Source organism: Nanorana parkeri, unplaced genomic scaffold, assembly GCF_000935625.1.
Source record: "Nanorana parkeri isolate BGI_ZX_2015 unplaced genomic scaffold, ASM93562v1 scaffold101, whole genome shotgun sequence".
NCBI classification, from domain to species: Eukaryota; Metazoa; Chordata; class Amphibia; order Anura; family Dicroglossidae; genus Nanorana; species Nanorana parkeri.
This window is the reverse complement of record NW_017306369.1, coordinates 1,772,473-1,788,237: the sequence shown is the minus strand read 5'-3', so window position 1 is coordinate 1,788,237 and position 15,765 is coordinate 1,772,473. Positions and strand designations below refer to the sequence as shown.

The window sequence follows — 15,765 nt, the reverse complement described above, 5'->3', positions numbered from 1 at the left end:
GTGCTGAAAGGCAGAAGTGCTAACCATTAAGCCACTGTGCTACGCTGTTGTATTTATAAAGTAGTGGTATGGCCATACAATGGCCACACACACACCAAAAAAAACCTGGCACATTTTTAAAGCACATTGGTCTGCTTGCTTTGGTACCCTGAAGCAAGTGGAGCACTTTTCAAAGGAATAAATAAAGAGGTCAGGAGAAAGAGAGAAAGAGAGCCCAGTTACGTGACCTGACTTGCCTCTAGTCACGGAGTTCTCTTTGCAGTGTTAAGCACAGAGCTTGCCATAAAGCACTGCAAGCTTCACACCACAGACTGCATCCTTTGAATGAGTAGCAATGGAGGCTACAATGTGGAATCATATTATAGTGTCCAGTGATGGGCAGCCAAATTTTTTGGCCCAGCTATTTCAACAAAAGCTGACCAAGTAATTGAATTTTGCCAAGGCAGCATGGCCAGCCACTGTTGGAATTTAATATTTTTTTATTTATTACAGGTATTTATATAGCCCCAACAATTCATGCATTTCTTTACATGTGCACATCAGTCCCTGACCTCAAGGAGCTTATAATCTAATGTCCCTATCTCACATACAAGGGCCAATTTAGACAGGAGCCAATTACCCTTCCACCTTGTCTTTTGGAGTGTGGGAGGAAACTTTCTACTATCTTCTACTTCTAGGAGAGCATCCACTTTATGGCTGCTTACTGTTATTGAGCAAATTTTCTATTCAACTGAGCATTTGTTTTTTACATGTGGTATTGCTCCCCTTTTTCCTTCCTATCTTTGCTATAAAAAAAAGCAGATCCTTTTCGTAACGTAACTGTGCCTTTGTTGGTCATGGAACCCGTAAACAACAACTCTAATCTCATTTATTAAAAAATCCCAAGTCTAATTGCCTTCTTTTCAAAATATCATTATTCTAGAGGTTCACATACTTTTTTTTTCCATCAAAAACCTTGATTTTCTTAACCATTTGTTAAAGAAATATAAAATATGCTGTTTGTTAAATAATGCTGGTTTTATTTATTATCATGAATTAGATAATGATCCGACCACGTTTTAGGAGCCATTCTTGCACAAGTAGTTCCCAAAGGTTCACAAATGTTGTCTTGCAACTGTAGCAATGAACAATCTATACAGTATTATATACAATTTTTAGAAAGTAGGTTTCACCCTGATAACATAACTCCCCCCCCCTTTCTCCCCACTGTAATTACACTTACAAACTCATATCTAAGTGTAATGTATCCCTTAGAGTAAAATATAGGGATCAGTTGCCCCCTAAGAGTTCCGTGCTGGGTAAAGGAATTTTAGGATGACCATAAGTATTGCTGTGTTCCGTGGTAAGAGGAACTCTTAGTACAGTACATATTGTCAACCGAGGATATTTTCTTCTGTCTAATTTTGGCTGCCCTGATGCTTTTGTAGTCACTGTCTGCAATTGTATCATGCAGTAGACAAATTATACCTAAAGCATGGTTTTTATTGGCAGCATAGACTCTCTTCTTTTATGGTGTTTTAAAATAGAGCCCTGTGAGCTTTAAAGCCAGTGCATACATTCTCTTCAGCAGCCATTCTCATTTAATCCACAGGGTGGCAGTGCATACCAGTACATTTTATTCCTTTAACTTTGCCTTGGTCTGACTTTTTATTATGGTAACTTCAGCAAACTTCCATATTTGAAGAGCACATTTTTTAGAATATTTTAAAAAACATTTTAAGATATTTACAAAAATTTCTCCAAGCATTAGAATTATACTATGTTTTCCCCTTTCATTTTTTCCCCCCAAAACTGGATACAACTGTACATATTATGATGCACATATTTAACAGCAGGTAGATATCTAAGCCTGTTATTCAAGATTAAACCCTAACCTCCGCCAAAATATTTTAATAGCTTTTAATAGCATTGTCAGGTTTTAAAATGTTTTTTTTTTTATTGCTGTTTGTTTCCATATTGGAGATATTGGTCATCACTTCCTGACCCTGTGACACACCTTCATCAGGACAGGAAGTGAAGGAAAATTTCCAGCATGTACACTAGAAACAATAAAAACATAACCAGGTTCCTTACATATCACCACACTATCTATTACTAAATGGTAACTTTTAATATTATTAAAAATAATAGTATTATTTAATAATAATATTGACAAGTTAATTTTTTTAAAACATACAAACTGCACAATCTGAAATGTCTTATATTGCATAGCTTAGTATATGTGTCAGGTCTTTGTATAAAATGATTCTGACTACATGCATCATTTAGCATTAGGGCTACTAACAGTATTTTTGCACAGTTAAAATATCTATCCTATGATCACAGCTCATAAATGGTATGGAAATTTGTAGAATAAAACAGAAAGAATAATTTTTGTTTTAAAATGATTTCAATGCTTTATTCTCTCTGGAAGTGTTATTGTTTTCTGCTCTAGGTCAAATCAAGACCTATAACAGTCACTTTAGAAACCTGGCACTATCATTATTAGGAGTGCTGTTCACATTCGGGAAAATGCAAAAATCATCCCTAACATTGCAGATTTGGTTCTGTAAATTTAAAACCTAGCATCTGTGATATTAGAGTGCGCTGAATTTGGAGCATAATGTTAATTATGTACATATAATTATGCACGCTGCTCTTTAAAGTCAGCGGTGGTCTATTTAAGTTGTTAAATTATTAACCAGTACCAAGCTGGTGTAATGCCGTGGCAATACTAAGAATCACAGCTGCGGAGGCTATAGGAAAGTATGGTTGTGGCAGAGGGTACGGCTTCAGGGTCGGGTTCCAGGCGTCACTCTCAAATCATAAGCGGAGAGTTTGGAACCCTACCATCATGTGCCGCGGTGAACAAGGGGTGTTCAAAGTTCAAATAATGCAATTTTAAGGTACGACGGTTAAATAGCAAAAAACATAAGTCAGCAGAGTTGAAATTTCAGCACTCTAAGTTCGCAGAGTATTCCTATCATACACTGCTTAGGATTTCAAATGAGGAATATGGTGATCGCAGTTCATATGTTTCACCCCTAGAGGGAGTGAGAGTCCAATCCACTGCAAGGAATAGGAAATCTTCACAAGCAAGTTTAAACACTGCAGATCTCTGGCGAGAGCTGCAGTAGTCTCTCTGTTTTCAGTCACAGACAAGGTATACTTGCTGTTTAGCAGGGTCAAAATAGGAAGGTCCAGGCTCTGGGGTTCTCGGTCCAAAAAGCAGGGAGCAGGCTGTCAGATGGCGTCCATAGAAGAATAATAGAACGCCATACTGACCCGGCTTCCTGCCTTTTATATGGAATGGGAAGGGGAGGTGCTGGTGATGCAGGGCGGCCCCCGATGCGTTCCACGCTGGAACGCATCGGCGATTCTACTTCCTGATCGTGGCTGCGGTCCCCCTGTGGAACGCAAGCCGCGATCGTTACAGCTGGCTTATAATTCAGGAATGTTTTGTCACCAAAATTCTTATGTATGTAGCCTGAGTAGCCAGGAAAGAAAGGGCAGCGAGTGGCAAACAGCGCCCCTTCCTGTACCAGACCAGGTCATAAGCCATTTCAAGATTGAGGGGGTACTTTGTAAGGGAGTGTGAGAAAGCCTCCCCTTGCAAAGTATACATGTCTCAATGTTGAGGGATCCCACGTAAAAAAAAAAACACATTGTTAAAAAAATCTTTGAAATCCTATGATTAAAATACAAGCAAACACTTACCAGATTACACTACAGATAACCAATATGCCTGTGCCTGCTGACATATTCTTTTTCTAACCCTAACAACCAGGCCGAAAATTAGAATTTAGCTAAGCTTCCCATTTTTTTAGCCCACCACCCCCACCTTTGTTTAGCTAAATTCTTACCGTGGACCTAGCCAAAATGGCAGCTGGAAAGGAGGGATCGCCACACTACTTCGCCACACTACTTTTGGATTGACCATACCCCATAGAATCCACCACACAGGGCTGTGCAGTCTTTCAGACTGCTAGACAGTGCACCAAAATTCCATCACCTTTGATTTCGGGTTTGGGCTCTTGCCGATTTTCTGGTTGTTTCAAATACTAATGAATTTGACAGATGTGTTCGAGCAACACTATATATAATATTACCTATTATTATAATAAAGTGTGGTATTATTGGTTCTGTTCTCTTTGCCACTGAGTATTCTCGGTAGTAACCGAGAGGCCCTGCCTTCCATAGGCCACTTGAAAGCAAAATATCCCATCCTATCAAAGATTGTATTGGTCAGTAGACTGAAGCTGTGACAGGCACATTGTAATGAAGTATATAGATTATATAAATGTTGTTAAAACTAGAGATCTGACCCTGCCACTAGTACTAAGAAGTATCACTGAGCTGTAAATCACCATAATGTTCGTATAAGAAATGGAGTGTCTGGGCATTGCCCATACATGTTCTTCCAGGCCCTCTGGTGCATGCAGAGATCCTTGGAATTGTGGTCAATAGGATCATACACAATGTCCTTTCCCTCACAAGTTGTATTAGTTCTTCCACATCAATCATGGTGCGACTTACTTGCTCTATGTACCTTTGCAGCCTGGCTAGAGGAAATGTTGCTAGGAGGAGGTGACTGGTTGCTGTGCACAAAAATGTGCTGAAACACATGCATTTTTCATGCACTCATACTGAAGTCTATAGAGGCACAAACACACTATATGGCCTCAAAAGCAACACATGCACCTTTTTCCAAGTCGCACAGCAAAGTAATGCATAGGTATGAACAGTTCCTATAGAAATGAATGGTATTCCTTTCGCCCTGCCTTGTTGCAGGGCAGCTGACGCACAGATGTGAATGAGGGTTTACTGTTTAGTTAAAAACGGCTCTATTGATACCAGTATATACTTCATGTGGTATTGTTACTAATAGAGACATGCAGTTATGGCCTATTCACAATTGTCCATTTTTTTCTTAATACAGCAAAACATTTTGCTGCATGAAGATGCAGTTATGGCCTACAAGTAGAAATTCCGTTATTTTCTATGTGGCTGGTTTATATCTATACGATACAGTTAAGGTTAAAATGGAAAGGCCACATATAGGAGCTCATTCACACCTTTCATTACCAAATGTGCTCCATGCACACAGAGCAGTGTGAATCCAGCCTCAGACAGACTCCCAAACCACTAGAGATTTAATTTTGGGCACACCACCACTTAGCTGATATAAGTGTAGACGCTGGAGCATATACTCTATAACAAAACACACTTTTGAGTAGATTCATCATATATACGCTGTAGCCTGTGCGCACACATTTAGTGGAGGAATGGGCACAGTAGATTTTGAGAGGATATAATTTAGTTGTCTGCGCATGATCGATGTACCAGAATGTAACCTTAGTAGATCAGACCCACTGTGTTATGGAGTTACATTAATCTGATTTGTACTAGCTGAGATTGAACCTCAGCAGAGAAATTCTGGCCCAACTTAAATGGGTCCCCATGAAAGTTAGCCTAAGTTAGCTATTGCCTTTATTTTCACTTTCTAGGTGTTAATTATGTGAACAAGTCTTTAACTCTACCACGAATGAAATCTGCCCAGTAAAGGTTTCATAGTCACCTCTGTGTTGCTTCTGTTGTACATATGAATTCAATTCACTTGGGCATGAGAACAGCAAATGTAGTTTGAGCCCTCACGTAGACTTGTTAGTCTGAGGTGTTCTCCACAGGCTTTGAGATGCTTATCAGGATAAGCTAACACAACAGTGTGATATCATCCTTTGTACGCTTATGTGGTGATTAGCATCAACACTTTTATTTCCCCTGCCAAGGAGTGGGGCTGACTATGACACATCATTAAGTGTTTGGTGCAGGAGAGCACACCAGCACTCTAAGAAAGGTTTACATATTCGAAAGCAACCTGTATCCAGGCTTTCTCTACTTATGATCTCTTAATTGAGTGCCAGTGGTCTTTGTATAGTCATAATACAAATAAAAGAGCAACTAATTGTCCTGATTAAGAGCTGTGAATTGATATCCTTTGTTTGCTCCACTCTTTTTGATGGTAAGAGTTGAAAGACTTCTTTTTGTTTGTGTGGGAAGGTGCAATGAATCAAGTTGCAAGCAAGCAAGCAAGAGAAATCACCAAAAATGTATGTTTCTATAGAGATTTGTATTGTACATTATTTTTTTTTTTTATTTGAAATGTAATATGTCCATATATATTTATGTGAAGGTTCTCAACTAGTAGTAGTTAGTAACATATGTAACAGGGGGAGCCTAAAATGTCCCTAAAAGTGCCTGTTAAATATAGTCCTAGTTATTATCGAAATATGAAAAAACAATACGTTTTTAAAGTTCTCAATCTCCAAACACTATAATTTAGCATGCACGTGCTTGAATGCATGACGTGTAACTTCAATAAAAAAAAGAAAAATAAATAGACTTCCACTATATAAACCCAGCTAACCCATCCAAGCCTAAGGCAACCCACATGAATGTATTTAAGTTCCCATAAGATCGTGTATGTATCAGATGTGCATGGCAACCTTCTTCTCTCAGCTTCTCTCTTCAGTTAAGATTTGAAAATGAAAGAGAGAAGCTGATTGGTTGCCATGCACAGCTGCTCTATATTTTCTCTGCTTCACTTTTGATAAATCTCCCTCATGGTTTTTTTGGCCCCTGGTTCTATATGGCTTATCCTTGTTACTGGTATTCACAGGGAGCTATGTGCAGCACCAACTCTACCCAGTGAATATAGGCATTCACGTTCACACACAGTAGTTATACAGGTTGGTTAAGCCCACCGCATAAATGGCCACCTGCCCAGTATTCATAATCTACATAGTCAATGACGTTTGTACAGCTGGACAATTTAACTTGTGCAACTTTTGGCTTGTGCACATATATGTATGCACATATAGTGTATGTGTGTATATGTGTGTGCGTGCGTGTATGTATATATATATATATATATATATATATATACACACACATTACTATTTTATATCGTTTTAATATGTATGCATTAAAAAGCATGTGAATCTTCACCACAACATTAAAATACAAACATAAAACAAACCCTATAACATCTCCGAAACTCACACATAGGGGGTCCTACATGTATCACTTATATACCAAAAACTGTTACATAATATACATCTTTAGTAAGTGCTTGATATCTCAGAAGTAAGCACAGTATATGTTGCTAGTGTAACAATGTGGGTAAGTAAAGCACCATAAAATACTGAGTGCCGAGCCGGATATTGCACCAGTCCTAAGAGCCATATAACAGGTAGGTATGTCTAGCTTTTCAATGGATATCCAAATGTTTACTGGGTCCCAGGCATATACGAGGGTGAGTCAAAAATTATCCACACTCCGGTTATATTTAAACTTCTGTTGGCCACACTGTCTTATCAGCGCTTTCCGTTCAAGGCCACTGTCTCCCCAGTCACTGCTGTGCAGGTGTGGACATGTTACGTCGGTTTATTTGTAACTGTGGTGAAAGAAAAAACAGATGCCCCACTTGTGATTTGGATGAAAGAAGATCATCGTGCAGTCAATAATTTGTTGTGGTCTGAGGGTGTGCCTGGTGCTGTTATTTATCGAAGACTTTGTGCGTAGTATGGATAAAGTGTTTTGTCGCAAAGAAGTGTGTATGAATGGATAAAGAACTTGAAGAAAGGTTGCACAAGTGTTAGTCATCAAGGAGCCAGACACCCGTCCACAACCACGACTAACGACAACATTGAGCGTACACCTCTTGCTCCATTGGACTTTCACCTGGTTGGTCCCCTGAATGCAGCCCTAAGAGGATGAAGATTCACCTCTGATGAAGAAGTGAAGACAGCGGTGCATTCATGGCTCGCAGAAACATTTTTAATGAGGGAATAAGAAAGCTTGTTGACAGATGGACAAAGTGAATTGAAAAGCAAGGAAATTATGTCGAAAAATGATGCATGTTTGACTCACCCTTGTATGATCTAAATATATAAAGTGTCCAAAAATGTAGACCTCACACTGCAGTGAGCGAGTGCTATGTATCAGGTTGTCAGGACAAATGTATCCATGCATACCATGGGTAATACAGGCTCAAACAATATTGCTTCTGTCTCCTTTATCCTTTACATCCTGGGCGACTGATGTCCCACGTCCCCCGCTGCACTGTCCAAGACAACTAACTCACTTCAAAGTAAATGCAGAGTACATGCATTCACACAGGCACAAACATTGTTTATCCTGTCTCCTGCATGTGAGGTGTCCTGGGGGCTAGTAATCAATAATACGAAATCACCTGCACTCCATACAGCGTACAGACCTTGAGTAAGAGGTTGGTGCTTCTTCTGGGCGACATAGTCACCATAGCCCCTATGTCGCCCAGAAGAAGGGACCCTGCATGGCCCCGAAACGTTGGCTGTTTGACGCATGTGACGATTGAATAAAAAGTGTTTTACTTCTTGCACATATCATCGAGTGCTGGTGACTTCTATTATGGACTGAGGGCTAGTAATTTGCAAGCAAGCAAAAAAACTAATCACCAAAATGTATGTTTCTATAGAGATTTGTATTTTACATTGCCCTTTTTATATTTGACATGTAATATGTCTATATATATTTCTATGAAGGTTCTCATTTATCCAGATCTTGGGATAGCTAGTAGTAGTTAGTCGCATTCAGCTGGACTGTTGAAAATGTCAGAACTGATGAAGTGGCTTGCATAAGCTATGAAATGTCTTCGACATAACAGAACAAGTCCACCTGAATGTGACGAGCTAATACTAACAGTGCCCATATATTATTGCATAAAAAAAAATCTATATAATTATAGCTCAGTTTTACATCTAAAAAAATACAATTTTAACTGCTTGAGCGGTCCTGAAGCAACAAATAGATGATTTATAATACAGAGACCTCTGGCAGTCCACAATGTCTGCCAAATTCAGGGTATTTTTTATTTTATTTTATTTTATTGACTAAATTGGAATCCCTTTTAATAATTGGAAAAATGCTATTTGTAGATTGTCATTATGTTTGTACACAAATATAAACATATTTACATATTCCCCATTTGAGGCATGCTTCCTGCTTAGTAATGTTCCATTTTTATTACTTTTCCTCATACCTCACTGCAAGTTTATTAGTTAGATAATGATTCACTGAAAACAATAAGACCTCTAGTTTCCTCTTGTAATTGGGTTTTCTCTCAGCAGTAATTTACTATGTTATGTGAGGGTTATTGGACATGTGAGCAGGCAAGAAATTTGGTTCGTTTCAGATTTTTCTTTATTTGGTTTTTCAGGATTCGGGTCTGAAAGTCAATTTGTTTTTCGGGGATTTGGATGAATCGCAAATTTTCATTAATTTCGGATGTTAAATTATATTTCCGAACAAATTTTCGTTGCAGCAAAGTGACATTAGAAAAAAACTGAAATTTTTCTTTTTATATTTTGACAGTCTACAGAAACAATATAAAGGGGTGGAGCAAGTTGTGATGTCATGACTCGCTCCGCCCCTTTGTTGATATTTGGGAGCAGAGCTGTTATTATGACAGCTCTGCTGCTGAATGTCAGGGTATTCCCGAGTGTCGGGTATTTTTTCCATCATCCTTCGTGATTGACGTAGATTACATCGATGGACACTTTTTTTTTTAAATGAGACTTGTGGGTTTTATTTTTTTTAAATAAATCATTAGACAATGTAATTGACGTTTGAATTACATTGATGGACTCTTCTGGGTTTTTTTTAAATAAAAGACTTTTACACATAAAGGACTTTTTTATGCTGTTGTGTGTTTGTTTCCAATTTTACTTTATTTTGCGAATGAGAAGGGGTGGCATCTGGGTGCCTTCTTTATGAAAAGTTGCACCCTGATTCCTATAACCTGCCCACAGACCCCCACAAGCATCGGGCCAGGGTTGTGGTGAAGAGGCCCTTGTCCTCATCAACATGGGGACAAACCAGGCTCCTATTAGTGTTTACCAGACCACACATTTAAAAAGTCTAGGCACTTGCTCATGTTATCTTTGTATAAGGTTAACCAGTTTAAACTCTGGCACACTATAGCACAAATCATTTGACCAAGTGCCAGAGATGTTCAGCTGTTTGGCAAACACTAATAAGGGCATTACACTGCTTCTATACTTTATTACTGCCAGCAATACTTTTAATTGTTAATGTTCACATTTTGGTTAAAGAGCTTTGAATGTCTATAAAAATCACATGTAATCATACACATGTGGAATCCCCAAGCCAAGGGAAGGGAGGCTCACATGGAACATTGTGATGATTGTGGTACCTAAGGACCCTCCAGAAAAAGGGCTAGTCACAGATGGGCTTCCTACAACCTTTTTTCCCCCCCATATCATTTCTTCTCTTCAGGTGAAGCCTGATACTATAATAATTCATACCAGCAGAAACGAATATCGATTTAGCATACGCAGTATATTACTATGTTCAGTTTAGGGTAGTTGTACTGTATCATTTTGAATGATTAGTTTTCCATTTCTATGTAAAGCTTTGAAAATGTTTTCCTAACTATGTGAATAGAACTAAGATGCATCCGTTTTAGTGTTTGTAACATGGCTGTTGTCAACTCTTCTTGACTGTTTTTTCTCTCTTCCGTTAAAGCACCCAGCGCTGTATCTGATTTAAATGCAAAAGAGGTGGAAGCTAATTTTATAACTGTTAGCTGGCGACGGCCACCACAACCAAATGGCATCATCACACAGTACAGAGTCAGAGCTTTTGTTAAGGAAACAGGAATGGCCATTGAGAATACAATTCTCACAGGAAAATATAAGGTACTCTGCTAGACTTTGAAATCTCAGTTTATCTTTTGCATTGAACAATTAGTAACCACTTATTGCTTTGCAGGTGTTTTGACACGTTACTTATTCTACAAGTCCTCTGTGGTATTAAAAAGAGCTTCATCTTCTTTCTTTTACACCTACTGAGTGCAGCTCAACACCTACAAGTGTTTCCTGTTATTGTCTCCAATTAAAAGAGTGCTGAAGAGAGTGTTGTGTTTGGGGACAAATGTAGAAAAGAGGAAGACAGGGAAGGGCCATATAGTACAGGCCAACATTAACGGCAGCAATATGCTATAAAATGGAAGGTCAGGCACTAAGCGATATTTAAAAGCAGTGCAATCAGTTTGAACAATACTAGTGACAGTTGTTTATTGGGTTGCCAGAAACGTTGTGATATTTGTAAGCTGTGCAACTGAACTTTGAGACATTGATATGGTGTATAAATCTTAGCACAACTAGTTCTGAGCTCTAGTGATCTCTTTTAACTTTTTCTTTTTCTACATGACAATGGAACCATCATTTTACCAGGAATAATCACAGAAAACAAAAAAATCCTCACTGTGGAAGCAAAGAAGTAGAGAACAGCAGGCTTTTGGTGATAGGCGTATATTTTTGTGCCTATTAGTGATGGGCCGAATACCCCCCTGTTCGGTTCGAATTCAAACTTTAGAACATGGAAAAAGCTTGAATTCGAACTCAATGCAAGTGTATGGGGCTAGAACTTTGAAAATCAATTTACCTCATTTTTAAGGCTTATATGCCATTTATTGGCCATAAAAAGGGTATGGGGATTCGGGTACTGCCCGGGGGGGGGGGGGGGGGGGATATTTATCAATGAAAAAAAACACTTTAAAAAAATATTTTTTTTTAAGGAGCAGTGATTTTACATCACTTAAAGTAAAACAATAAAAATGACAAATTCCTTTAAATATCGTGCCTGGGGGGTCCCCTTAAACTGCCCGTAAAGTGGCACATCTGTACAATGTTTACAAACCTGCTACAGCAAAAATGAAATTTGTAAAGAAAAAAATGACATTTAAAAAGAAAAAAAAATCGTGCAGTTCCCCCTCCCTTCCGGTCTGGTAGCAAAGTTAGGAGGGACCCCATTTAAAAAAGAAAAGAAAAAAAAGCGTGGGGTTCCCCAAAAGTCATACCAGACCCTTGATCCGAGCACAGGCCTGACAGGGGAGGAAAAGGGGGGGGGGGAAACGAGCAAGCGCCCCCCCCCCGATACCAGGCCACATGCCCTCGACACTGGGAGGGTGCTTTTCTAGGGTCGCCCCTGAAAAGCAACTTGTCCCTGTGCCGATGGGGACACTGGCTTCTTCCCCATAAGCCCTGGGGCGTTGGTTTTGGGGGTGCTTGCAGGGGGCTTATTCACATGATGATACCCCTTTAATATTCACATCAGGGTACCCCCCCTTGTAAATGAGTAAGGGGTAATTGTACCCCTACCCATTCACTAAAGGGTTAAATCAAATTGTAAAAAGGGCCAGACTTTTGAAAAAATCCATTATTTGGAAAAAAAAGTTTTTTATTTAAAGTCTTTTATTTAAATTCTTTTATTTAAATTTTTTTTTGAATGGATCCACCGATGTAATCCAGCATCAATCACGACATCCAGTGTTGTACACGATGACAATGACTCGACGAAATAAAAAATACATAGAAATATTTTTTTTGTAAAAACGACAACCGCGACCCATCCGTTCGCGATGAACTCCCGCCACAGAATGGGATTTTGACAGATGCCGGTAACATAGAAACAATTGGGCAGAGCTAGCAGTGACAGCTAATCCCGCCCAACTGTTCACAGTTGTACGACATCTGACAGGTGAGCCATGATTGGGAAAAGTCATCAATCAGGGCCCACTAGACTGTAAGAGCCATGATTGGGCAAAGTCTTGCACCTGACCTCTGGTCAGGTGCAAGGCTTTAGCCAAGCAGGGCTCACAAGGCACAGCGCATTGCGGGCCAAGCAGGGCTCACAAGGCACAGCGCATTGCGGGGAATAGCCCGCCGAACGTCCTGACAGTTCGTGTGTTCGCTGAACACACAAACTGCCGATGTTTGAGTCGAACGTACGTACGACTCAAACATCGAGCCCGTGTCTAGCGCCTATTGCCAAAAGCCTGCTGCCTGTTTAAGGCAAACCTACATGACAATATTATACATGGTTATGTTTTTAAGCTGAACTCCAGGTATAACTTCCTAACTTCCAGCATGGCCCAATGTAGGTATTCATATGCCATGCCTGATAAGCCCCCAGGGATCCTGTAAAACATTGTTGCAGCTTGAGCTACTACAGTGCTTTAAAATGACCTTCTGGGTCCAGTATGGCACTGTGCTGAGCTGCTCTGAAAACACGGGTGGTCACTTGCTTGGCACAGCAGCCATTCAGACAATGCCTAGTATTTTTTAGCAAAGGATACAAGGCATTCTCTGATTGGACAAGGGGCAGATTGTGATGACACCACCCCCTTTCCAAAGTAAGTATGCATAAGAAGTTATACCTGGAGTTGAACTTTGACATACAAAAAATAAAACAAATAATCATTAAAGCAGAACTCCAGTCAAAGTGTTTTTTTTTAATGTGTAGCAGTTTTAGAAAGTCTGTGGGATATCATTTGTTGTTTTTGTCCCTAATAGTGAGATTTATCCACACTTTCTGTCCTAGTAAAACAGTAGTCAGTGAGGTAAAACAACGAAAGAAGGAGCGCTAAAACCCTGGAATACTGGGTGTTTAACAGTTAAACAGTTAAAAGATATAGTGTAACTATTGATGCAGACTCACTTTTGGACGGACGAGGTGGTATCTTGCCGTTAATTATCAGCACGGCTCGCAGGGCGGAATCTGTGGCTAGTCTGTGTGGGAGTGAGCTCCGGGCTGTGGGGCTTCTGTTCAGTCCATGGATGTTGGAAGGTGAATCTTGTGGCCGCATGACCAGTTGAGGCGAAGTACACTGTGCGTGTAGTGGGACGCTCACCGTCAGGTGCAATGAGAGCTCAGCTGGCCAGGCTGCCACTCGTCAGTTGATCGGGAGCAGGAGCACCGCTGTACACCGTTCTGACAGTGGAGCAGTGGTCGCTATGCAAGAGGTTAAAAAGTAAGCTACAGGCTGGGGGACCTTGCGGTCCGTGGAGTGGTCGTTGTGGCTACGCGTTTCGAGGCTCTGTACCTCTTTGTCAAGCCAGAAGTCGTGCACGATCTCAGAACGACTTCTGTCTTGACAAAGAGGTACAGAGCCTCGTATATGTATATATATGTCGTATATATGTATATATATGTACATATATACATATACGAGAACTGTAGCAGAAATAGCATCTTATGGTGCAGTCCTAATTTTTTGTGGGATTTCTTATTAACAGACTTACTCACTAAAAGAGAGATCACCCATCATGTACCGAATAGGGATGATCTGCATGTTGAATGAAGGTAGCCAGATTCCGCTATTCATGGCCACCTTTAGACTAATATATTTTTTGTCACTTGTAGATTTTATTTTAACATATGCATTACATACACAAGAAAAGCTTTAGGGAAATAAATGTTTGTACACATTTTTAAAATGAATGAAAAATGATCAGATGAAAATATTAATAAAACATTTGTGTGATTTAGATTACCTATCTGTATTATTCCCCTTCTATGCCCCTGATAGGGTCCTACGAGAAATTGTAAGCCAGGAAGTCATACTTTTTATCCCTATGCTCCTTTCCCTACATAATCCAATCTTATCTTAGTTTGAGGGCTTTGACTGCCAGGCAGCATGTCTCTTTCTATTGCCTAGCTGAATCTGTACATTTTGTTTGTTATGCTCCCCACTTGCTGTCTGTGTGGCCTCTCATTTCTCCCCTCTCATATCCGCAGTCTCTCACATCCTTTCCTGTCCTCTATATCTGTGTCTCTGCAGCCTCTCCTAACCTTTTTTTGTGTGGCTGTATCTTTGCAGTCTCTTAAACCCCACCCCTCACTATGTGATATATTTGCCCAAAAGACTTTACTGATTATATTTTACGGTTAACATCTGGGCGTGTGCCAATAATGTAATGTCTCGTTCACACCTAGGCGTATTGCATATGCGCGTCTGTCGCGCGTTTTTTTAACCGCAATTCGCGGTAAAAAAGTCGCGCGACCGTCGCGCGTTTCCGAAGGCTACTTGGCTGTATCCCAATGGAAACGCGCAACAAAACGGCCCAAAGTAGTACCTGTACCTTTTCAGGCGTGGGCCGTTTTGTAGCGCGTTAGGGACGGGCGGAAATACGCCAAGGTGGGAACGAGACCATTGACTACAATGGGATTTATATTTTTGAGCGTTTTGTAGAGCGTTCGTCAAGCGTAGAACGCGCTACAAAACGTTCAGGTGTGAACGAGGGCTAAAGGTAGCATTAGGATTTTATTTTCAATTTTTTTTTATTTAACAAGTTCCACCAACACAAAGGCAGTTACAATCTGAGCACATGACCAAGATAAACAGCCACTAAAATACAAAGGCCAGTTTTTGATATACATCTAGGGATCAAATAAGAATATAATTTAAAGGTATCACAGGAACTAAATAGCCAACCAGAGCTATGCAACCAAAAATGAAGAAGTGGTGGAAACAAGATTGTTTTTTCTTTCCATCAAACCGTGGAATTAAACAATGGAACAAGAAGGTGGAGAGTGAGAGGAAAGAACAAAACTTAGGGTGGGGATGACTTAGTGGGGAGAGCACTAGAAATATTGCAGATATTCTGCAAGAATTGTTCCCTGTAGAACCAAGTCTGCAAGTACTCTTCATATCCATCTTATAAGGCAGAGGTGTCCATCAGCCTGATCTGATTCATTCTAGCAAACCACTGACATTGTTTCTATGTGATGGAGATGCACACCCTGGCAGAATTCAACAAGTGAACCAATAACGATTTCCTGAAGAATTTTTTTCTAATCTTTCCACATTTTTGTTGAAAACATGCATAATAATATATATATATATATATATATATATATATATATATATATATATATATA

At 39.7% G+C, this 15,765-nt stretch overlaps 1 protein-coding gene across 3 annotated transcripts in view; it reads left to right on the top strand.

Moving 5' to 3' along the window:
* Positions 1–15,765, top strand: part of PTPRQ (protein tyrosine phosphatase, receptor type Q) — a 198,853-nt gene that overhangs the window by 35,697 nt on the left and 147,391 nt on the right. For all 3 annotated transcript variants that reach the window (XM_018552932.1, XM_018552933.1, XM_018552931.1), the window contains exon 11: positions 10,567–10,739. In XM_018552932.1, coding sequence (XP_018408434.1) covers positions 10,567–10,739 — 173 coding nt within the window. The remainder of the gene's footprint in view (positions 1–10,566; positions 10,740–15,765) is intronic.